At 34.1% G+C, this 23,734-nt stretch overlaps 1 protein-coding gene across 8 annotated transcripts in view; it reads left to right on the top strand.

The window, feature by feature from the left end:
- VPS13A (vacuolar protein sorting 13 homolog A) overlaps positions 1 to 23,089 on the top strand; it is a 233,757-nt gene extending 210,668 nt beyond the window's left edge. For 3 of the 8 annotated variants that reach the window (XM_070590109.1, XM_070590113.1, XM_070590112.1), the window contains 4 exons: positions 14,839 to 14,924; positions 17,425 to 17,548; positions 19,705 to 19,779; positions 21,629 to 23,089. In XM_070590109.1, coding sequence (XP_070446210.1) covers positions 14,839 to 14,924; positions 17,425 to 17,548; positions 19,705 to 19,779; positions 21,629 to 21,679 — 336 coding nt within the window. In that variant the 3' untranslated portion in view covers positions 21,680 to 23,089. Of the gene's footprint in view, positions 1 to 98; positions 1,882 to 5,534; positions 5,686 to 7,936; positions 8,108 to 8,401; positions 8,446 to 14,838; positions 14,925 to 17,424; positions 17,549 to 19,704; positions 19,780 to 21,628 lie in introns of those variants that run through there. The other 5 variants (XR_011531545.1, XR_011531547.1, XR_011531546.1 and 2 more) reach the window with 5 other exon arrangements.
- The last annotated feature ends 645 nt before the right edge of the window (positions 23,090 to 23,734 follow it).

Raw genomic sequence — 23,734 nt, 5'->3', positions numbered from 1 at the left:
GACTCCTTGAAAATTTCATAATTTTAGATGTTTTCCAAGCAATTTGCCATTCTTAACTAACCTTTGTGCTTTTCTTTTTTTTTTGACCATGCTTACAGAAAATTCAGGTCTACAGGGAGTGGATTATGATTCAAAGTAGCAGTAGTGATGATGATTATGATGATGATAATTAGTCAGATCTGATACGTTAAAATTCATGTTCTTTGTCATTTTATTTGGAATGTTTCATTAATGTGTTTTGTATGACTGCTATCATGATGCCCATATGTCCACTTTTAAGGCATTAAAATACTTTTTCCTTTTAAAATGTTTTCTGCACATTTTCAAAAAGCAAAATAATTACATTATTTAAGCACAGAAAAATGTATTTTACATTCAAAGTACAGCATACCATATGTTATAGCATTTGCTTGTATATATTTTGTGGCTTTGTAATACAGTTAGTCTTTATTATTTAAAGTTAGACAAATTTTTTTTTAATGCTCACTAGTTTTATTTTAAATTATCTGCTTACTTGTTAGCAAAATGCCATTTTTGATGTTCTCTGTAAATTTTCTGGGCTATAATATAATGCTGTTATGTAAAAAAAAAGAAAAAAGAAGAGAAAAAGAATAGTAATAGCCAGTCAATATTTTATATTTATTTAGCATTTTAAAAGTATTTTTCTCAAATTTCTTTTAATAATAAGAAACTTATATAACTTGAAGCACTATGAATTGTTGTTCTATTCCAAAAGCATGTAGATTGAACTACTACAATAAGGAACATTCATGATGTGTCATGGAAGGTTAGCTAGCGAAATAATTTATAGTCTGAGAATGAAAAAAACATTCTTTGGTTTACTTTTTATTTCATTATATGTATGTATTTTTTGTGAAACAATGAACAAAGTTGGTTTTACAGTGAAGGGGAGGAAGAACATTTCCTTTACACTCTGAGTCCTTCTGGCTGGTCTGTGAATTAAATTGACGTGGGACAGAATAACAGGAGAAAATCAAACAAAGCCTTATAACATGTGTACATGGGAGAGAACCAGGAAAACTGAGCAACTCGCCAAAATGGCAGAAGCTGTTACCTTAAATACTATCTTCAGCTAAAGACAAAGGAGGATGTTGGGGGTGGAGGGAGTAAGTTATGGAAGATGCCAGAAAAGCACAATAAATAAGAGTAAGGTTATTACACAGGTTTAAGTCCTTACCTTCTGCATTGACAGGAGTTTCTAGAGATAAGATCGTCCCCACTTCTTCGTGGTACAGAGAGGGAGACGTCTTTACAAATGGAGGTTTCTCTTACAAATGCACATGTCTCTTACAAAGGGTAACTTCTTACTTGATTTTCAGAGCTTCTGCCTGTCTGCAGTTTCTCAAAAGTAACCAGCCCAAAATAATCCTCATGCCAAAGAGACGCATTTTAGGCTGGCCAGTTCTGATCCCCACAACAGTCAGTATATTTACATATTAACTTACATATCCATATGCTATATCCCTATAATAAAATGTTACAAGTTAGTTCAGGACATTAGAAGAATTTTTATAGTAAGCATAATTATGTATATTTTTTCTTGGTGATACTGAGAAAATGTTATCTATGTCTCTGAAAGATCAGTGAGTAAATCTGTTTTATGTTTTGTGTACTGGAGGTTTTTTTTTGTTTTTAATTTCAACTTACATGAAACTGTCTTTTTCTGTTTTGCTAGTGTATCAGATGTACTAAAAAAAAAACTCTCTAAAAAGTGAACGACTGTTACAGTCTAATGTTTAATCCCTTATGATTGTTGTGCTTTTGGATCAACAAAGGAACATTTACCTTGATGTATGTTAAGCACTTTGCTTATATAGAGTTTATATTAGATTGTAGTAAATACTTGCCTTAATTGTTCAACTTTTGGCTTAATTCATTCAGCCTGTGATTTCTGAGTCTCTTCTGATTCTTGTTTATCAAGATTTTATCGCTATTAAGTCATTGTTCTCTATTTTTTAGAAAATTATTACTTTAAACTTTTATTGATCTTACAGAAAAAGAAAACTGAAAAATTACCATCTCTTGAAATTCTACCTGCCTAACATTCATTCAAATTAAATACAAGTCAAAGTCGTGTATACTAGGACTAAGAAATATGTAAATGTCAAAGAATTTAATTGTTGTTTTCATCAAAATAGTATTCTTAGCTTTTTGGAGTAAGTAAATAAATGAAAACAGTGATCATTAAAATAGTCATTACTGGTTATCAATGACAATTTGTATTTGTCATGTACTCAGTGTTCTCTCACCCTTGGCCAAAATCAAACCAAGGCTGCTGCTGCTATTAGAAGCTATAAGGAGCAGAGCCTGTTGTTATGTATTATGTATGCCTGAGGAAGGAAAGGTCTGGAAATGTCTTCACTGGCTTCTTATATTCCACCTTTGCTAGGCACAAGGCCTTTCTAAGAGGGAAAATGCTAAAACTACTTGTTTGCAAGACATTTACTGAGTTTCCTGTGGTTGGCCTGTGACACTTAATTTTATGGTACTGGTTTCATAAGGATCCTTAAGAATTTATCTGGAAAAAGTTCTGGATATTTCAGCAATGAGTTACCATTTTAATGAAAAGAAAATTGGAGGTAGGATTACATTTATTTTAAATCTCTTGAACAGTAAGAAGATTTAAAACAATATTCTAGTAACTAGTAAACTTTGTTCATGTGATCTTAAGAATTCATCATTCTTAAGTTTTTAGCCCTTAGAAATGAAATATGTTCTTTAACAGTGTAATTGCCCTTCTTCTTTCTGTTTCTGTTTTCCTGCCACAGTGAAATAATCTTTTCAAGCTTTTTTGACCAGAGGTATTAATTATTTTTCCACATTATGTGCTTTTATTAGAGAAAAAGTTAAGACTAAGAATTGCTCTATTGTTTTACATCAGTGTGTTCTTCATGGAGATGTAATATCTTCTTATTCCTCATCAAATGTAAAGAAGATAAGTTCAACTTTGGGGCTTTAATGAGATGAACAGTTCTTTTATTTGTTTATTAGGGGCTTTATAATGAATTAGAACTTTAAAAATGGAAGTATCCATCTAATAAGAAAGTCTAATGAGAAAGTTGTTTGAAAGATTATGTAATACCATACCTTTCCATATCCTTTAACTTTATTATATTCCAAATTTCTCCATGTTCATTGCTTGTGTGTAGAAAAGGGGAGAGAGGGTTCTTCTCTTTTCTCTAAGGGAGTAATTACTCATTCTTTATTGTCCTTTGTGTCTACTTGACACTTGAATGATATTGAAAACTGGCAAGAAGAAAAATTTATAAAAGTCCTGAAGTTGTGGGCACCTATCACCGTGAATAAATAACCGAAGTTTATAAGAGCCTGTGAATGAAATTAATTAGCGTTCACAGTGGATATAGATATAACAAATGTAAATCCAGAATATTATTGCTAAGTTTCAATATTCCTTATGGAAAAGGAGCTCAGAATAAATTTCTTTGTTTCTATATTTAAAAGAATCAAGATTTTATAAATTTTACCTTTTGAAATTGTTTAAAACACATATTGCTAAAATCCTGAGTGTTGATTTTAAGGTCATGTTATTAAAATTTACAGATGGAGCCATTGTAGATCTGTGACTAGGACATCAGTGTTCAACATGAAATATATGCTATTGTATTTACATCCCTACCTAGGTCATATACACTAAAGAATGATGACTACTGTAGTAGTTTGTCTGACTTAAGCCCTGTGGTGAAATTTTGTATTATACTTTCCTATAGTGGTGGGAGAAAGACCAGAAACAACCATCCCAACTGTTACGGAGTGGTTTTCTACTGCACCTTCAATCCTCTGTTTTTTGTTTTATAGATTTCCTGCAAATTTAGGAAATTTATTCTAATAGTCCAAAAATATTAAAAGTCCTATGGGGTCTAAATAAGATACACAGGTTATTCGTTTAGATCAAGTATTAATTATGATGGATATGGGAAAAGAATGTAAATTTTATTTATTATTCTATCCCTGCACCTTTGGGATGAATGGAGATCAATTAAAAATGTCTAGATCATTAAGTTAATCTTTAATTTCAGTGGATGAATGTTTGAATTAATAAAGTACAGTGAGTACAGTCAACACTATACAAAACATTACAGAAAGTCCTGAATCAAAGAAGAATAAAACACATGATTTCAGATAAGTCTATGTTATGGAGCTAATTAGAATAGTTTATGATTCTCATATAAGGGTTTATGGTTTGTTTTGTTTTGATGTGTTAGACCATTTTCATATCCATAATTATCTCTCAGTCAGTGTGATAAATTTATTTAGCAGTTATTCTGTATCAACCAATATATGTAGCAACAGTGTACCTCCAAATGTCAGCTTTAAAATAAATGTTTAATAATTTTTAAAATCGGTTTTTAATGTAACCACCTTCATTGCATATACATATTCTAAGCAGTGAAATGGTAACAAAGATATGTACTAAGTGGCGTTGTGCCATTCCTCTAGATCTTGGGGAAACTTGAATATTTGAGCATTCAAAATATTATAATCATTGTGTTTTTTAAAAACAATCAAGATAGTCAGAGATTTAGCTAAGTATAATTCTTCTTAATTGGACGTGCTTTGTTTTTCTACTGTAAATTATCATTTATCAATAACCTGTTAACTACATATGGCTACAGAGATTTCTGAATGTATGCAATAAAACTTAGGATTTCTATGAATTAAAAAAATTATAGAGACCTGCTGTTCATGGAAAAAGCTAAATCCGTCTTGTGAATCATTTAGCTAACATTGATTGTCAGTCTACGATTTTAGTATTTTACAGTGGCTATGAAAATTTTCAAAAATTAAAGTAGATTATTTTCTACATTGTTAAAGTAATATATGCTCAGTAAAGAAAAGTTAGGAAACTGTAAAGAAGAAAAAATTCCTGTCTCCCACCATTTACAGGATATGTCCCTTTTAAATTTTTTGTTCATGTGATTAAGATCTAAATATAAAAGTTTGTTATATATTTTTTATTTTATTGTAAATTTTTATAAACAGAATTATTAACTTCTAAGAAAGATTTTAAAAGTAGCTCATTCATAGAATAATTCCAAATGTGGGAAACCTGGTCTTTATTTCTGGAATATATAAATAGCCAGCAGAATCTTTCCCTTATTTTTATAGCTGATGTACAAGCTTTTTCTTTTTGACTGAACATATTTGTACCTTTTAACTCTTACCTATTTAAAAAATTTCTACCCCTTAAATAAATCTCGTCTTAAAATATGTGTGTGTGTGTGTATGTATGTATGTATGTATGTGTAATCCTTGTGTCTTTCATTGTGTGTGAATATTGACAATGGGCTGTCCCATGGAGGTAGTATATTCTTAACCATTTCAGATATTTTTAAACTTTATATTGTCTTTGAATCTCGTAAATCTCTTAAAAGGTCTCATAGATGCCATTATGTAAGTTGTTGTAGAAGGGAGGCTGTTTTTGTTTGTTGTATACTTCTTTTCTTTCAGAAATTACAGATGTTTATAATTAGCTTCAAACACTGCCTTAATAGCAATTGGAAGATAACTGCCTTCAGCCGACGTGGTCTTGCCCTTTACTTCGTGAGGAGAATTACAACTGATCTGGAAGAAAGGGCTTACCATAGGCAGTCAGATCACCAGAGTAGTGCCGAACACTCTTCCTGGCTTCGTCTGAAATTTTGAGTAAGTGGACAAGATCTAGGAGACAGAGGCTTATTGGATTTCCCTCTTCACTTTGTAACTCTTCCTCTCCAGAAGCATACTTCTGAATGGGACGAGAAAACTGAAGAGAGCCAAATTCTGTTAGCCAGGCAAATTAGAATTCTTGGCATCTCAGATAAAGCAGATCCCATGGAAAAGGATAGTACCTGTCCAGCTTGTATACAATTGTCACACCTCGTTTATTAGTTTAGCACAAAACTCTTGAAGAGCCCTTGGCACGTCATTTTCGAAGGCCTATGCTTTTGAACATTGAGGAGTTAGTCCCACTAACCTTTTTTTGGACCAATAGAGTAATTCACGCCACTTAGAACCTTCCATTATTACATAGAAATACTTTTTGAATAAGTCTTTGAAATCATATCTTTTTCTGGAGGTGATGATTACACTTAGGGGAGGTGCCAGTTTTCTCTTTGCCTCAAGTATGGAACGAATTTTTTAATTCTCTTTTTAAATCCAGTACCTTGAATGAGACTGATTTGACTTCTAAATCTTTTTCAAAAGTTTGTCATCATTGCATCCCTTAAATTTGTAAATATATTAAGGAAAGCTACATACTATTTTAAAACTTGGTACACTTAACTTTAAAAGAAATCCCTAAATGTTAAGCTCAGGTAGGTTCAACTGAGTCTTACTCTCTTCTTATTCTGCTAAACAGGATGCAAATAGTGCTAAAACTCTGTAGTAGGTGTAAGTTTAGAAGGTCCTTAGCCTTTATTTAGGCCAAAGATGCTAAATTGTAACCTGGGACTCAACCCATGACTTCTCTGCTGATGTGCTAGAGCTCTACCTTATAACTTCACCTGGTTGCTTTGGACAGCACAGAGATTTTCAACATAAATTGAGCTTAGTAAAGCGCATTCAGACTTTTTTTAGCGTGTGCTCTAGCAATAGTGTTAGAAGACTTTAGTATAAGTTCTGAAAAGTCTAGTTTTTTAATGGTCACATGTCCTATCAGAGAAAGGATGTTCTCTTGCCAAATGAAACAGTTCATTTTCAAACAAAGTTCGATCGGAGGCTACCTCCATTCATCTAAAAACAAAATTTAATGTGATCTAGGAAAGGAAGCACCATGTATACGTTTTTGTCAATTAACAGTCTTTAGTTATAAATTCAAATGAAATTGATATCCTAGTTCTGATGATGAGTCTGATGAACTACACTGCCAATTTTTCAGTGAAAATTTACCACTGTAAAGAACCCCATGGGAAGCAATGTGGAGAAACGTACATTTAGACATTCTGTGGTACTTTGAGTCTGAGGTTGTTTTAGAGGACTCATGGAGCTACTATGTTGAAATACAAGTGTGGGAGGCTGGATATTTCATGTAAAGTTAACCTTTCTGGAATAAATTGCCAGGTTACTTTGGATTTTAAAGTTGTCAAAAGAATAAAGGTGTAATTATATATGTATAAATGAATTTTTGCTGAATGATTTGGTAGCATAGTTTATATGAATACAAAGAAAAAATGTAATGTCACGTGTTTATTCTTCATACAAGTATTTGTTAAACTCCTATTTGGTATGTGTTAGACATTCTTCTAGATCTTAAGGTTACAGCCCTGAAGAGAGTAGTCAAGTTTCCTGCTCATCTGTCATGAGCTTATAATTGTAGTGAGCTTTGTTATTCTGGTGATTGGGAATAAAACACGTGCCGTGTTAGAAGCCAACCCTGTAATGTTGGATCTTCACAGTGTCATTCCTGTTTGTTGACTAGCTGCCACATGCAAGGCTCTAAGGAACTGTAGGAATCAAAAGACACATAAGACATTCCCAGTCTTACAAAGAGATGATGATCCCCAAGTAGTACATGAAATTGAAGCATTGCAAGAGACATGCTACAGCTTGTGGGATACCTGAATCCATAGTCCAGTGAGCTGTTAAAATGGGATCCCACTGCATCTACTGCAATACATGTAGTTCTGTGCTGACTCATTTTGACAATAAAATTTATCTGAAATGCAGCAGTACCCTATGGCTCAGGGCCTGGATTCTGGAACCAAGTAAACTTGAGTTCAATTCCAGCCTTTTCCTTTTGTTAACTTTATAATCTTTTATTATGCTTTTCTGACTTGAATTTCCAGACTGTAAAAGGGAGATAATTGTAGTATGTAACAGTACCTTGGTGGTGTTGCTAGAATTAAAACAAGTGAGGTAATATATATGATTATTAGTACAATGTCTAATAAGAACTCATTTATTTTCATTTTTCCAGGTGAATACCAATTGATGCTGGTTCTTGGTCATCATTATATAAATTCTATATTCCTCATTTGTCTCCTTTTTGCCAAGATAAAAGCATCATTAAATGTTATCCTTCTTTTTCCTTTCAAGATTAATAGAATATTTTAGTTAAAATACCATGATAATTTCCACACACTAATTGGTAAGCAATAGAAACAATAAAACTTTAGTAATTTGGAATTATACAATATTATACAATATTTTAAAAGAAATGTTATGATTGTTTTTAAGTATATATAGTATGATGGGTCAGTAAATGTTGCTCAATAGAGGTTCTGCTGCAAAAGCATTAGAGAGACTCTTATAACTGTCCACGTATATTATTTCTGACCCACCTCTCTGGCCCTTCTTCTAGAACATATTAAGTAGGTTAATTAATGGTCTGCTGTTGTCACTGCACAATTATGTTATGAGCATAATTCTTTTCTTTCTCCAGACTGTTTTAGTTGAACCATTTGATAACAAATCACATGTCTTAAGGTAATAGTTTTTTTTATTTGATGTTATGTCACAGGGTTATGGTCAGCTTTCCTGCTCTGTCTAAGCTATCAGTGTAGTTTGTACTTGGGCTGACACTCTAAATAATTCATTACCATGGGAGGAGACAAAGGTATGGGCATTAAATAAGGGCTAATTCCTCTTCAGATTTGATGATAGTCCATGAGATTTGGTTTTTTTTTTTTGAACCAACTTGCCTCATGGAATAAGCTAAATATCACTTCTTCACTCTTGTTTACATTTGTTGTTATATGAAATCACTGAGCTTTGAGGTAATGAATTTCTGCTATATTTGATCATGAAGCTGGGTTGAATGCCTTGTTTTTTCTGGTCATGGCCTTCAAATCTCTCATATTTGAAGTGAATTAGTACAACATTTTTTATCCTTAACCTTTACTCAGATAACTCTAAGGAAGTTATGCTTATTGACTACGTTTTTCTCTAAAGATAAGATTGTTTTGAACAAGTTGTCTATTTATTTACTTCTTAAATAATTGAAAATAGAGCATTTACCATTTTAATTTGTGATTACCTGCCTGAATTTTGTTGTTTTTAAAAGTAAGCTTAATTTTTTTTGTTTGTGTGTTTGTTTTTTTGAGGAAGATTAGCCCTGAGCTAACTGCTGCCAATCCTCCTCATTTTTGCTGAGGAAGACTGACCCTGAGCTAACATCCATGCCCATCTTCCTCTACTTTATATGTGGGACGCCTACCACAGCATGGTGTGCCAAGTGGTGCCATGTCTGCACCCGGGATCCGAACTGGCGAACCCCGGGCCGCCAAAGCGGAACAGGCAAACTTAACCGCTGCGCCACCAGGCTGGCCCCTAGTTTTTCAGTATAATCTGTTCATATACTTTTCCTCTTTCCCCATCATCTCCTGACTATTTAGATTAACCAATCTATAAAACCATTTATTTGTTGTCAAGTAGATTTTCTTTCTTGATAGCATTCTTACTTTATCTTTCATCTAGATGAATTTCATTTTCCTTTTACTCCATGTTGCTATCTTTAAAAAAAAATTCATTTATACCTCTATTAGATTCATCTTCCAAAAGAGTCAGACATTAATCAGATTTTGTTTTTGTTTTTTGCTGAACTGTTTGTTCTTGTCCTTTATCCAATTTTCTTAAATATATTTCCCATGAATATTAGCACTTTATATTGTTTGAGATTTAAAGCCTTCCATGTTACTGATTTGTTCCTAGTATCTGACTTTTCATATTTTGCTTTGTTTTTTCAGAAATATTTATTCAGAATATTCTGCTACTTCATAGCATTTGGATGATGTGAGAGTGTTAGCAATGTTTTCTGCATTACTGTAGTTTCTAGCTCATGTTCTTTTTCTAAAGTATTGGAACTTATCTGACAGGAAATATGAATTTTAGAGGGTAACCCTGATACCACTGTTTTTCAATTTCTTTCTTTCTCTGTGTTTCTAAGTTTGGTTTGGGTTTATTTATATCTAATAAACTAAGGTTTACATACTCATTTTTTCTACTGCAAAAGGGACCCTTTTACCAATAGCCATACATTTCAATTGTTATCTACAAATTCTGACAATGATACGTAATGAATGCAGTTCCCTTTGTCTTGTGGTGTTTCTTTCTTTAAGAAACTTCTCAAATAATGATAGGTAATTTAATAAGGCAAAAATTATTTTTCCTTTAGCACTATAGCCTGATAAATGAGGTGTACATGTCTAAATTACTGGTTATTGTATTTGATACTTCAAATCATTTGGTATTTCTGCCAAATCTTGGTCTTTATGCAAAAGGCTCTACATGGTAACTTCTAGCCCTGGCTTTGCTAATTCTTCATTTATTTTAAAGGGCATCACAAATTACTTTAGTAGAAACATTAATACATAACATCTGTTTGGGATGGAGGAAGATAGGATATTAACACTAAACTGTTTGGACTCTGTTAACCTGAAAAAAAAAAAATCAGCCAGCCTGAACTGCTTTAGCAGCCTGCCTCAGCAACGTCCAGCATCCAGGGATACTGAAGACATTTTTGAGGTACCCTGGGGAAATGTGTGACTGACACCGTAAGAGGAGACATCAAGGTATAGTGAAAAGCCCTGGAATTAGACGTGAAGAAACCACTTTTCTCAGCCCAGTTTTACAAGTGATAGTGTGACCTTAAGCAAGTCACTTAACAGTAATCTTACCTAATTACACAAGGTTTTTGTGAAAATTAGATGGATAAGACACTTACTGATCCTTAATTTCTTCATGTTTTAAAGGAAGAGATTTGTTTGGATGAACAATAACATTCCTTCAGGTCTAAAATTCTGTTGTTTTTTCCCTAAAATAATATATAATGACGTATGTAGCTTCATATATAGGAAATTTATAAAGTCAAATAATTAATCAGGAAATTGTGACCAAAGGCATGATATTTCTAGACTTTACAGCATGATGGAAGATGATGGCTGATAAGCCATCACATTCTCTCACATGCTGCTTTGGGATTTAGTTCCCAGGTTTTAGCTTCTGCTTATAATGCTGTTCTTATTCCATATTCACATGTTTGTAATGGAAACTGACCATCAACGTTTTGCTGCATAAGGGGTTATCTTTGATGTTTATTCAAATATATCCATTATAATAATAAAGAATACAGTTTGTCATCTGTTTCAAAGTAGACTACTGTGACCATAATGTCCATTCATCCTTCAAGTGTTGCATTTAAGGTTTTTGATGAACTCCGGAAAACATTGCATGAATGACTTTTTTTGGATGTTTTAGCTTTTATTTATACAAGATGGTATGTGACTATTGAAATTGGTTTAATTGCTTATATGCATGGGTTAGATTTGATTTAAGTTGTGTCTGAAAAGTGGAAAGTGATGAGAGGCAGGCTCAACTGCAATGCCTAAACTTACCGTAGGATTGAAATAGAAGGTAGGTGCTTAGAGCTGAACCATAGCTTTTAAGCTATTTGAAGGTTGTGATCTGTTAATAGGGCAGCTTATTTCTTTTCACATACCAAAAAACTGAAACAATAGGATGTAAAGTTAAAAATAAAAGCTTCACTTCTACCCCCACTATTACCTTTCCCAGGCCCAAAGATAAGTGCTATTAACAGATTGGTATGTTACCATCAACCCTTCCCGAAATTTCCTGTGCATATATAAATAAGTGTACATGTATGCGTTTCTGCTTTTTTCTCCCGCCATTCATTCTCGGTAGTTTAATTTCTTTTCATTTACTGTATCTTGCACATCTTTCTGTATCGGTACATGCATCCCTCTTTTTCTTTTTCATGACTACATAGTGTCTCCTTGTATGGCTATGCTATAATTTATTTAAACACTCCCATGTTAATGATCATTTAGATTTTTTTGCTTTTACCACCGTATTACCATGAAGATTTTTATATGTATATCTTGGCATACTTTTTCATAAGATAAATTCTAGGAATGGAATTGCTGGCTCAAAAGGTCTGTTAAGTTGATTTGGATTTTCTTGATTTTGAGTTAAGTTGAACATTTTCTCATGTGTTTGTTCGTCAGATTTTGTTTGTGTTTTGCTAAATTACTTATTCATAAACTTTACATGTTTTCCTGTTGGTTGACTCATTTTTCTCCTATTAGTTTATTCATATTCTTAGAATTCTCTGTGTTTAGCCCTCTCTCTATTGACAAATGTTTTCCCAATTTATCCTTTGGTTTTTGTGTTATTTTACTTTATTTCTGTTTATTTGCTTATTGTTTTGCCATTCAGTAGTGTTTAATTTCCATATACTTATCCACTTTTTTACGTTGTTTTATGGACTTTGTGTTTTATATTTAAGCCTTTTCACTTTAACATTATTAAAATGTTACTTTTTCTAGTACTTCTATAGTTTCGTATTGTATATGTAAATCAGTGACCCACGTGGAATTAATTTGGTATGAAGAGAGAAGTAGGGATCCAGCTTTAGCCAGCGAGTTACCTGAAACACTGTTTATTTAATAATACTTGCGTCTGCCTAGTAATTTGAAATGCTGTCTTGATTTCATAAATTCCTATATTTGGACAAAAATCCTACATGCATTTTGGTCAGTTTCTGGAATGTGTGTTCTTTCTATTGATATGTCTTTATATCCACCAACACCAAACAGTTTCATTACTGCAACTAATAAATTCTATTAATGCCTGCTAGGGTAGTTCTCATTCTCCTTTTATATTTACTAGATATTATCACTTTTTTTCCTAGATAAATTGTTAAATCACTTCTCCGCTTCCCCAAAACAAGCTCACAAATACCATCTTGGGATCACATTGAGTGTGTGTATGTATATCTATAAATTGGGAGGAGGGGATAACACATTTATTGTAGTGAATTTTTCTATCTAAGAATAAGACATGAATTTCCATTTTCAAATTTTTCTGTTATTCCCCTCAATAGAGTGTTATAGGTTTTACCACATAAATTCCATGAAATTCTGCATGGTGTTAAACTTATGTGTAGATATGTACACCTTTGTAAACAGGATATTTTTCCTTCCATTTTTCAGGTTGATTATTGTGTTTATAAAATAAAGTTACTAGGCTTTATGTACTTGGATTTTCTAGATATACTGTCATCTGCAAATAATTTCTGCTCTTTTTCTCCAATATTTGATGCTTCTTTCTCTTAATAATTTGTATTTTCTTAAAACATGACCCATTTCACCTAGTTATTCAAATGTTTGCATAATTTACAAATTATCTAGTAATTCTTACTAATTTCTTCTGAATCTGTGGTTCTGTCCTTTTTTCATTTATAATTGAAGGAATTTGTGCTTACTTGCCCTACCTACTATAGTAAATAGTAAAGATACTCTTTCCTCAAAAAGTATAATCTTTGAAGTTAGAAAATTCTTTCATGCAATTAATCTGTATCCCTCATCGTACTGTTGTAGGTTCTTTTTTTTTTTAACTTCTGTCTCCAATAAAAATGAAGGCTATTCTACCGGCCTTGTCTACCAAGATTATTATGAAGTCACTTGTTAGCTTTCTTTTAGGCTAAATAGTTTTAGTTTTTTGATATAGCCTCATGGAATACAATTTTCTAAAATCTTTATATCCTGTTTTGGAATTTCTTCAAGAGGTCTAACATTTTGGCTAAATTCTTAGCATACCTCTTCTTGAGGGATCTTATTGTGTGTCTCTTGAAAAATGGTAGTCTAGCTTACTATATATTTTAAGTAGCCAAAGTAACTTCATTTCAGAGCAAATGGTATTTAGGGAGAATTAAAAATAAGTCCATTTCGTTTATATCATTATCTTTATATTTTCTGGGACAAAGAATTGTTGACAATGTCGTGGATAGACATGCTTGTCCTGAAAATAAATTTAAAGGTTGTTTCATAGGCTAATTGGGTCCCTGGTGTTCCCTCTTTGTCCAGAAACACTTTGCTCCTTATTTTTGAGTGAGTTATGAGACTTGCAAAGAAAATAACGTTTGTAACGCAGATAGGGAAATTCTGGCAAAGAGGCAAGGTGGAGGCTAATGTAATTTATGTGATACTTATATTTAAATACAATTATGTGCTGCATAACAATGTTTCGGTGAACAACAGACTTCATATACAACAGTGGCCCAATAAGATTAGTACTGTATCACCTAGGTGTGTAGTAGGCTATGCCATCTAGGTTTGTGTAAGTACGCTCTATGGTGTTCACACAACAACGAAGTCACCTACGGACACATTTCTGAGACCATATCCCCATCATTAAGCAACGTGTGACTGTATGTGTTAGTGTTTACTTGTGTTTTTATATGATGTGATCAAATACTAATATATTTTCCAAGATAAAATGAATGCGATAGTTTAATAGTAACTTTAATAGGTTCAATTTAAACTTAAACTTTGGAATAATAACAATATATTCCCAAAATCCAGCATTAAAGATTGATATAGTTGCAACTGAGTAATCTTCAATAAAATAGTGCAAATAGGTGCTTTTAAAAAGAAAGCAGCAGGGGCTGGCCTAGTAGCACAGCAGTTAAGTTTGCATGTTCTGCTTCAGCAGCCCAGGTTTCACCAGTTCAGATCCCGGGTGCAGACCTACACACCACTTGTCAAGCCATGCCATGGCAGGCATCCCACATATAAAGTAGAGGAAGATGGGCACAGATGTTAGCTCAGGGCCAGTCTTCCCCAGCAAAAAGAGGATGATTGGCAGCAGATGTTAGCTCAGGGCTAATCTTCCTCAAAAAAGAAAAAGAGGAAAAGGAAGCAGCAATGATTTTGTGAATATTCAATTTTCTGAAGATATGTTTCCTATATAAGTATGTTAATGATTTGCCCCCATTGAGAAATGGTTTTTAAAGGATTGTAAGGCATTACTCGCATTAGAATAGGAATATTAATTGATTTTCTGGCTCTCACTTTTTTTCAGGTCATAGAAAATGGAAGATTTGCAAAATATAAATATTTTACCCATGTCATGATAAATAAAACAGATATGTTAATGATAACCAAAAGGTAACTTTCTTTCTTTTTCTAATATAATTTGATAAGGGGTTGACTGACAGCCACTCGTGAAGTGAAGCACTTGTTATTCAGCTTTTCTCCCAGATAGTCACACTGATTCCTGCTTAACTCTGGTCCTCTTGCTCTGTAAGCCTCGTACTTAAAACTTTACGTAAATTCGTGTTTAGCTTTGTATGTGCATAAGGATAGCTGCAGAGCCACGCATAAACATAACTGTAAATTAATTTATTATTTCAACCAATTTGGACTGATACAGAAATTCCTATAAAACTATCCCCTTAAAGGTAGGCCAATACCATTCCTTTCCTTTCTTGAAAAAGTATACAATTTCAGGTTACCCTAGAAGTCAATGATCTTCTGGTGGTATCTGTTCATTAGAATAGCACTATTAATGAATAGAGATTGACTCACATAAGTTAGATAGACCATTGGAGATGGGTCAGGTTTTATGTGGTTACTCTCAGCCACAGCCAAATCCTCAAACAGACTTGTAGACAGTGGAGGAGTGCAAGCAAAAATACACAGTGGCATAGCCTCAGATGGGCAAGTTTTTGCAGGTGTCATTATTGTTAAACTGAGGAAAAGAATTAGCAAGTTTAGTATTAGGATGGAGATTTCTGCATGGCAGCGAATGAAAATGTGGCTCAGGGAGAGAGGTTATGGCTAAAGAGAGAGGAGCGGTCAGTAAACCCATGTGGTTTTGTTCACTGTTGTTATCACTTGCGTATAACAAGAACTATAAGCATCTTGTTAGTTCAAGTTGACCATTGAACTTAGCATTCATTTTTAATGTTTTTAATCCTAATAATTTGAATCTGAAATGTACAGCACTATCTTAATTTTCCTATTTAAACTCACACAGATTGGAAGGTATGCCTGTTAAAGTCAATGTTCATTCTGTCTCAGCTATCAGTCCCTTTTTTCCGCTTGCCAGAGGCAACCACTTGTGCTTGTTTCCTTTGTATCCTTGAAATATTCTGTGCCTATGTAAACATACACACATAGGTATATTTAATGTAAATAGAAATTATACACACCATTCTGTACTTTGTTTTAAATTTTATTTAAGATCTATGTCTTGAAGATTATTCCATGTCAGCATATGGAGACTTTTCTTAATTTGAAAATGACTACCTAGTATTTACATCTAAGTTGTTTCTGAACTTTTATTATTACACACAATGCTTCAGCAGTCTTTTTATTGCATGGCAGTTTTCAATCACGTTTTTATTAACCCTCTCCCTCATTAACTAAAGGAAGGGTGATTTATCAGAATTAATAAACAAGGGTCAGTTACAAAGTTTTTTCATTTACAATATCTTACAACATTTTAAAAATTACCTTCTTTTCAACATATAGGAGAGTTCTTTAAATGAGGTCACCTAAACCTTGACAGGGTAAGGTTAGTGAGTTAGTTGTAGTTGATTGAAAGGTGACATTTATGCTTAGAATTTGCTTTTTTCCCCAAGTGTCGGATTTGAGGAGAAAGGATCTTGGAATCAGGAGAGGGAGGACTAGGTACCTGCTACAAGCTTAGCCTATCTTTGATCTTTCACATGGTTGAAGATGTACTGGAGGACCAGTACATTTGTTCCAACAGCCCCTATACTCCAAGATTGGTGAGAGAGGGGATCAGAGACAGAAGACTGAGGTGAGAGATGTGAATCCTCTTTAGCATTCTCTTCCATTCCAGCCAGCAGCCAGCTTTTTTTTTAACTCAATCCCTTAACTTAAAGTATGTGTTACTTAAAGAAACCTCTTGTTGCATCCACAGTCGATGTTTAAACCAGAAGGAAGAACTGGGGGAGAAAGGCCTTTGAAGGAAGGATTAAATAGAATTTTTCTAAACAATGCATTTTCGTTTCTTGGTTTCTTCCCTCAAAAATGGCAAGGAAACAAGAATTAATTTTAAAAGCCTCTTTCTGATGTAGGTTGGTCAATATATTACATGGAGGCTTAGTAATAAAAGCATTTATTCTAAAGCATTAATTACATGAAAGTTCCCCAAAATATTGATTGATAATCGGTTCTGTAAATCTTTCCTATTTCTTATAAAGTGCCTTATATGTTTGACTTTATAAGTACTTTATTTTTTCCAATATAAGTATGTTGTGTTATAAATTTCTCGCTAAGCATTGCTTTTTCTGCACCCCACAAATTTTGTTATATTTTCATTCCCATTCAGTTCAAAATGTTTTCTAACTCCTTTGAGATTCTTTGATCTATGGATTATTTAGAAGTGTGCCAATTCCAAGCATTTGGAAATATTCTTATTGTCATTCTGTTACTGGTTTCTAGTTTAATTCCATTATGATTTGAGAACATACTTTATATGATATCAGTTCTTTTAAATTGGTTAAGATTTTTTATGACCCAGAATACAGTTTCTCTTGGTGGATGTCCTGTTTGCACTTGCGAAGTATCCTGCTATTATTATATTATGGATATAAGTGCTTCAATCTTTAAAGTGGATTCTTTTCTTTTCCCCCAGTGGTATATTGTTTGTAACAAAAGGAACATTTGGACAGCTTACATGTGAGTGGCAGTATAGTTTTGATGAGTTTACCAAAGAGCCATTCATTGTTCATGGAAGAAGATTGCGCATTGAAGCAAAGGTATATTGAATAGAGTTTTTTGAGAACTTGGAACTGAAAATAACGCATTGAAATAGTCCTCTTTACTTTTGTAATGTTTCCATCTCTTTTGTAATTGTTTCTTTGTCTTCGTATGTTTTCCTTTACACCTGCTGTCTTACTCAGGCTTAAAGCAAAGAAAGCTAGGCCAAGAAAAAATATGCTGCTTTTTGTGCTTTATGTGCTATTACATTGACAACAACGTTCCTGGGCCGTCATTTCATATTCAGTAACAGATCCCCACCTTCCCACTGCTGTCCAGGGCACTAAAATGAGAAAATCATTTGTATACCTCAGAATCCCTAGCAGTTCCCTACAGAATGTTTTTCCCTGAAAGTCTCTCAAAAAGACACTTGAAAAGTTCTCTCTTTCTAACAGCCAATTGTTGATAGTTCTTCCTCTTTTTATAGATAGTATCTTATATTCCCAATTCAATTCTAATCTTCCTGAAGGCAGAGACCATTTCTCATTCTGCTTTGAGTACTTAGCAGTTAGCACTGTGCCTGGTATTTGGATGTTGATATAAAATGCAGTGAATTGCTAGTCATTTGGTAAATCAACAGAGACTCAACATTTACTGTAAGTTGTAATGATTGTGCTGGGTATTATAGGTGATAGAAAGAAATACAAGATAATGTATTTGGCCTCGAGGTATTTGACCAAATAGCTATGTGTTGGACCACTTTGGCACTGGCTGTCTTGGTCAGAAATATTGTAAATGACTCAACCCAAGTAAGTCTCGTTCTTTGTTATTTTTGTTTTGTTTTGGTTTTGAGGGATTTAATTGGCTCACGTAACTGAAAAGTCTGAGTCTCTCTCTCGTAGCTTAGGTATGCTCAAATGATGTCATTAGCAGTTATTCTCCCTCCCTTCCTCTCCTCCTCCTTTCTCTCCTTCGCTGCCTTCATCTCTAGGTTCTGCTTTCTTCAGTGTTGGCCTCATTGTCAAGCAGACTGTCCTTTGGTGACACAATGGCCAGCAGGCATTGCAAGCTTGTATTCTACTAGCTCAGCAGAAGGAACTTCTCTCTGGGCCACCTTTGGTCACATGCTTATTCTTGAACCAGGCACTTTGGTCAGGGAGCGGGAATGGGCCACTGAGCCAGGTGAGGGTCAAGGGATCACCATGGATGCTACCAAGAAGGAAGAGTCAGTTCTGTCTGAAGTGTTTGGAGTGAGATAAGGTGAGAAATAGTTACCTAAAAGAGATTCAAACAGTTGTCACCAGAAGATGCATTGGACACACGCAGGCAGAAACAACAGATGTCGTCTGGGCTACTTGATTTCTTCCCCTTCCGCTTTTTCTTGAGACCTTGTATCAGCAATCATCCTTTTTTTTAAATAAAGGAATCTGATTTCTTCTTGAGTCTCTATTTGCATGGATATTTGAATTATTTATAGCAATTGTTAGATGAGTAAAACCTCCATATTGCTTCTTCTATAACTCTACCCATAGCTAATAGAGGTAAACACCACCCTTCTCAATAATCCCATTCTTTCTATTTGTCTCTCTGATGCTTAACATCCATCATTAGACAGTTCTCCCCAACAAACACTGAACAGAATACCAAAGGAGTGTAAAAAGTGGAGAATAATCATCTATGATCTAGGACCCACCCTGATTTCTTTGACTCTTCAACTACATTCTTATTGCATGACTAGTTAAAAATGTCAGAAGTTACATACATACACGCATACGTTCACACACCCCCATATAACATTTATGTGTATATATAAACACACACATATATATGCATTATTTTTAAGCTGAACTTATCATGATTCCATGGCCAGATATCAAGAACTATCTGAGAAATTGTTTGGAGGGAAAAACAGTGGCACTGCTCCCAACCAGTCTCCTTCCCATCCTCTGCATAAACCCTTTGTGGCTTTAGCAGTTGAAATCTCACCCGAAACTTTTTAATTTAGGATTAGTGATAATGGATATGTTAGAATTTAGTCTTTTTTTCCCATTTGTGTTTGATTCTTCTTGGTTCCCCATCCTTGGCTTTTTTTAAGGTATAGGATATGTGTAAGATGGATGCTTTAAGCACAGATTTATAAAACTGCATGGCATTTCTTTATCGTATTTCTACAGCTGGATTTTCATTTTAATGAAGTTACTTATTTTGTTTATAGGAACGAGTGAAGTCTGTATTCCACTCCAAAGAGTTTGGAAAAATAATTAACTTCAAGACCCCTGAGGATGCTAGGGTAAATATAATGAATCTTTTACTTAAACAGATAGCACCTTCTCATTTAAAAGTCATGTAAGTTGGGCTCTTTCTTAAGTCAGATAAATTGTGTTTGTTTTTAATTTTGTTTCTGTATTTTGGTAGTTTTAGTATATATAACTACATAATATTTCCCCAAAACTATTTTTCATTAGTTTGATTTCAACACACCTACTTGTTTTTCATATCAAATTGCTCCATCTTATTTAAATCCTAACTATAATACTTTGTGAAAAAGTCAACAAACAAAATAATTGTTTCATTCTAATGCTGATCTACCAGCTCTAGCGTTGTTGATTTCTCTACTATATAGCTATAGCAGTTTTTTTTTTAATTACCATAGCATGGCACAGGGCAAAAGGAGCCAAGCCTGGAGTCAGAAAATTTGGGTTTGAATATTGGTTCTGTTCCTTCTTGACTATAGGACTTTGGAGAAGTCAGTTAACCTCAGTTTCCTCAAAATGTGGATGATAGGAACTGAAAAGCACTATGCATACTATAGGATTATGGCAGTTACAAAGATGTCAACTGAGTATCCACCTCATTAATCACAACTAAGACACTATTCCTGATACTGAATTGTACTCACTGTGTCATAAAATGTATAATAAGAACACATTACTCCTTTACTGAATCCCTGGGCCTCCCACCCTCATACTACTCTCTGCTGTGGTCCTGGCTGGATGTAACATTTACCAGTCCACTTATCACATCTGGACCCCAAATCAGGAACCATGGACCATCTAGCTAGCATGTGCTGTGCAATCTTCTATCTAGACATTGTGATATAAGGCAGCACTGGCATACTAACAGTAGAAAACTGAAAGGGGGCATGGATAAGTTACAAATACAGAGGAGTACAGTAATGAGAGCTTCAATATGTGTGTTACCTGGAACCAGGGAGACAGAGTAAGACATGGTAATAGCATGACTTTCAGGCCATCTTCTTTCATGTTGCTGAAGGACATTACCACCTATTTCAGTTTCTCTGTAATATATTTTCCACTTAATCTCTGTCACCATGTTATTTTATCCCAGAAAGTTTGTTTTTGAACCTCCTGCTCCGCCAAAAACATGCTGAGAAGGATACTGAGCTCAGTTTTCTTTCTCTACTTATCTTAGAGCTGTTCCCACGAGGTTATTCTTAAGTTAAAGAAGCACAAATATCTCTGCTAAAGCTTTCCATAATGGGATAACCTCAGTATCATCGCCAGTGCTTTCATCTGTCATACAGTCCCAATGATAATAGACATTATTGGTAGAAAGGTTTGCATTATATTTTCATTTTATTTTTGTGATTTCAAATCCTTTCAGAATAGAACATATATAATGAGAGCCCTAAAATGCTGAAGAATGTTTCTGTGCTACTACTCACTGTAGAATTATACATAATTATTCCTGCGCAATCAGTAGAATCCTAGACAGGGAATCACAAATGTTTGTGATACTGAATTGGCATAACTTGAAACAAATTTTTCATAGATAATTTTCACACTATGCCAAAGTTATTCAGCCCAGCTGCCAAATTACCCTTCTCTCTCAGGATGGTTCATTTTACTTTTCTTATTCTGAAGATGAACATCTAAGTCCAAAGACCTTAGGAAAACATTATTCCTACTGTTAAATCAAACCCAGTACCATCATCCCTGCTAATGAGTGAGTTTTTAAGTGAGTGAATGATCTCTGATGCAGGATGAAGCTAATTATTGGCTATGAGTATATACCCAACTAATCTAGAGAGCCAACTTCTAGATTTCTGTTCGTTACCTTTTGAGTTTCATTGCAACTTCATTGAAGTAAACAAATGTTGGTTTGTTCCCCCACAACAGTGGATCCTCACAAAGCTAGAAGAAGCAAGAGAACCTTCCCCGAGGCTCTGACGGAAAACACTGCCTGAAGACACACAGCAATAAATCATTACGGCTTCCACCTTGTACCTTTCAAAACTTGTTTGGGAAGTATAGAACAGAAGTATTTCAAGTACTAAAAGAAAAATCAGTTAGAATCAGGTAAAACAGCTATGTGATTAAAATATTTCAACTCCTGGGGATCCATTTGGTTTTGTAACTTGAATCATGCATCTGGTTAAAATTCCAATTACTTTATAAAAGAAACATTTCTTTCATAAATCTTAAATATTTGCCCTAGGTGATTCTCTGCAATGATAGAGAGGTTGCCCATATTTAGCCTCCACATGGAGCTAAGTTTAATGTTCCTCGTTCACATTTTAAACTTCTGTCATGTTTACTTCAAACTTCCTGAATGAGTGACAGATAAATCATCAAATCAGACATTGCCTCAGTGGTATCAAGAGAACTTCAGTGGTGGTTTCTTTAGAAACATGAAGTTCTTTTTACAAATAAATATTTTGGTATTATTTTCCTTATTTTTTTAATAAAGGATAGGTTTTAATTATACTTCAAATGCATAGCATGACTATGAAAAACAGACTTTTTTATATAATATAATGCAGATTGAATAATACTCCTTCAAGCCTCATCTTAAAAAAGACTTGAAGAAATGAGCATCATACCCAAAAATGGAAAGCCCCGTTCAGAACTTTGAAGCCTTAGAAATAGTTCCTCAAGCCAATTCCAGGGGTTCTACTTGGTTTACCCAAGTCATATTTTTAATAGATTGCTGACTTTAAAGAAAATTCCTGAAGCCTTAACAATACCAACTTTCCATTCACTGGTAATATGAAATAAACAAAATTCCCACCATGTTAGATACAAGGTATGCTTCTGAAGAGACACCCCTCTCACAAGTAAATGTGTGTACCCTAAAATCTAACCCAGTAACCTGTCCTGTTGGCAGTAGATTGAGAATTGCTGGTTTGCTTTCTCGACAGTTATTCAAGTGAGAATCACTCTTTTAAATGTATAGCTCATCAGAACAAAAATCATGGTTTGCACATTAGTAAAAATAAGGTCATGGGGTTTTTTTTCTTGGTTTTTGTCCAAGATCCTTGTACCTTAATGTTAATGAACTTTTTCAAGTGAAAAGGGGTGAATATATGATTGTGAACGATGAAGAGAATGATGCAATGTCTCATTTAGTTATTGAATAATAGAGTGTTTGATGCATGTTGTATGTGCCGCCAAATTATTATAAACTGTTTTTGGAATTGGAGACTGTATAGTCATTGGTTGTGAAATTCTCAAACCCTTGCTTTGTTGTAAAAGCTAAAATAAACAGCATGCCAGACTGTAACTGTATTTCTTCCTGACCAAATCCTTCTACTAAATACTGTTGATTTTCCTGATTATAAAAACTTTGCTTATTATCAATTGTTTCCCCCAGAATGTTTTTTCTTTGCTGAGCATAAATCGTATCAAAAGATGACAAGTTTCAAATCACATGATAGTGCGTGCTCTTATGATGACCTTTGTTCAAAGTAACATACACATTTTCTCTGTTGTTGAGCTCCTCCAATTTTGCCTACGTTAGAATTAAACCTAAGAGTAGAGTAGTCAGAAAAGTTGCATCAGATTGTCTTTATCTGAAATGTTGCTTTACTGGAGTTCCACTCGATGCCTTTAGCCAAGTACCTCATTACCTACTCCAATTTCATGATTTCATTCTCAGAAAAAATACAGACCCATAACTCCGTGAGTGTCCTGTAGTAAGGAAAAGCCTAAACGAGGAATCCTAGAAATTCTTCTGGCATCCTCTGGAACCAGCAGGAGTGGGTCTTGTAACTAGTACACATGCAAAGCCAGGATGCCTGTCCTCCTGTTCCCTTACCAGTAGCAACCTAGAAATAGATTTTCTTCTTTCTCTACCAGTCACCTGCCCATCAACACCTCCCATCACTTTCTCTGTTTCTAGAGTAAAGACACCCACAATTGCAAGAGCCGCGGTTTATCAGTTGTCTTAGAAGATTGTCTTCATCTAAACAAAGAACATCAGTAGATCACTAGATAATGTCAGTC

The sequence above is a fragment of the Equus przewalskii genome, chromosome 22 (assembly GCF_037783145.1).
Source record: "Equus przewalskii isolate Varuska chromosome 22, EquPr2, whole genome shotgun sequence".
NCBI classification, from domain to species: Eukaryota; Metazoa; Chordata; class Mammalia; order Perissodactyla; family Equidae; genus Equus; species Equus przewalskii.
Note: the sequence above shows the minus strand (reverse complement) of the source record. Positions and strands in the feature narration are given on the sequence as shown.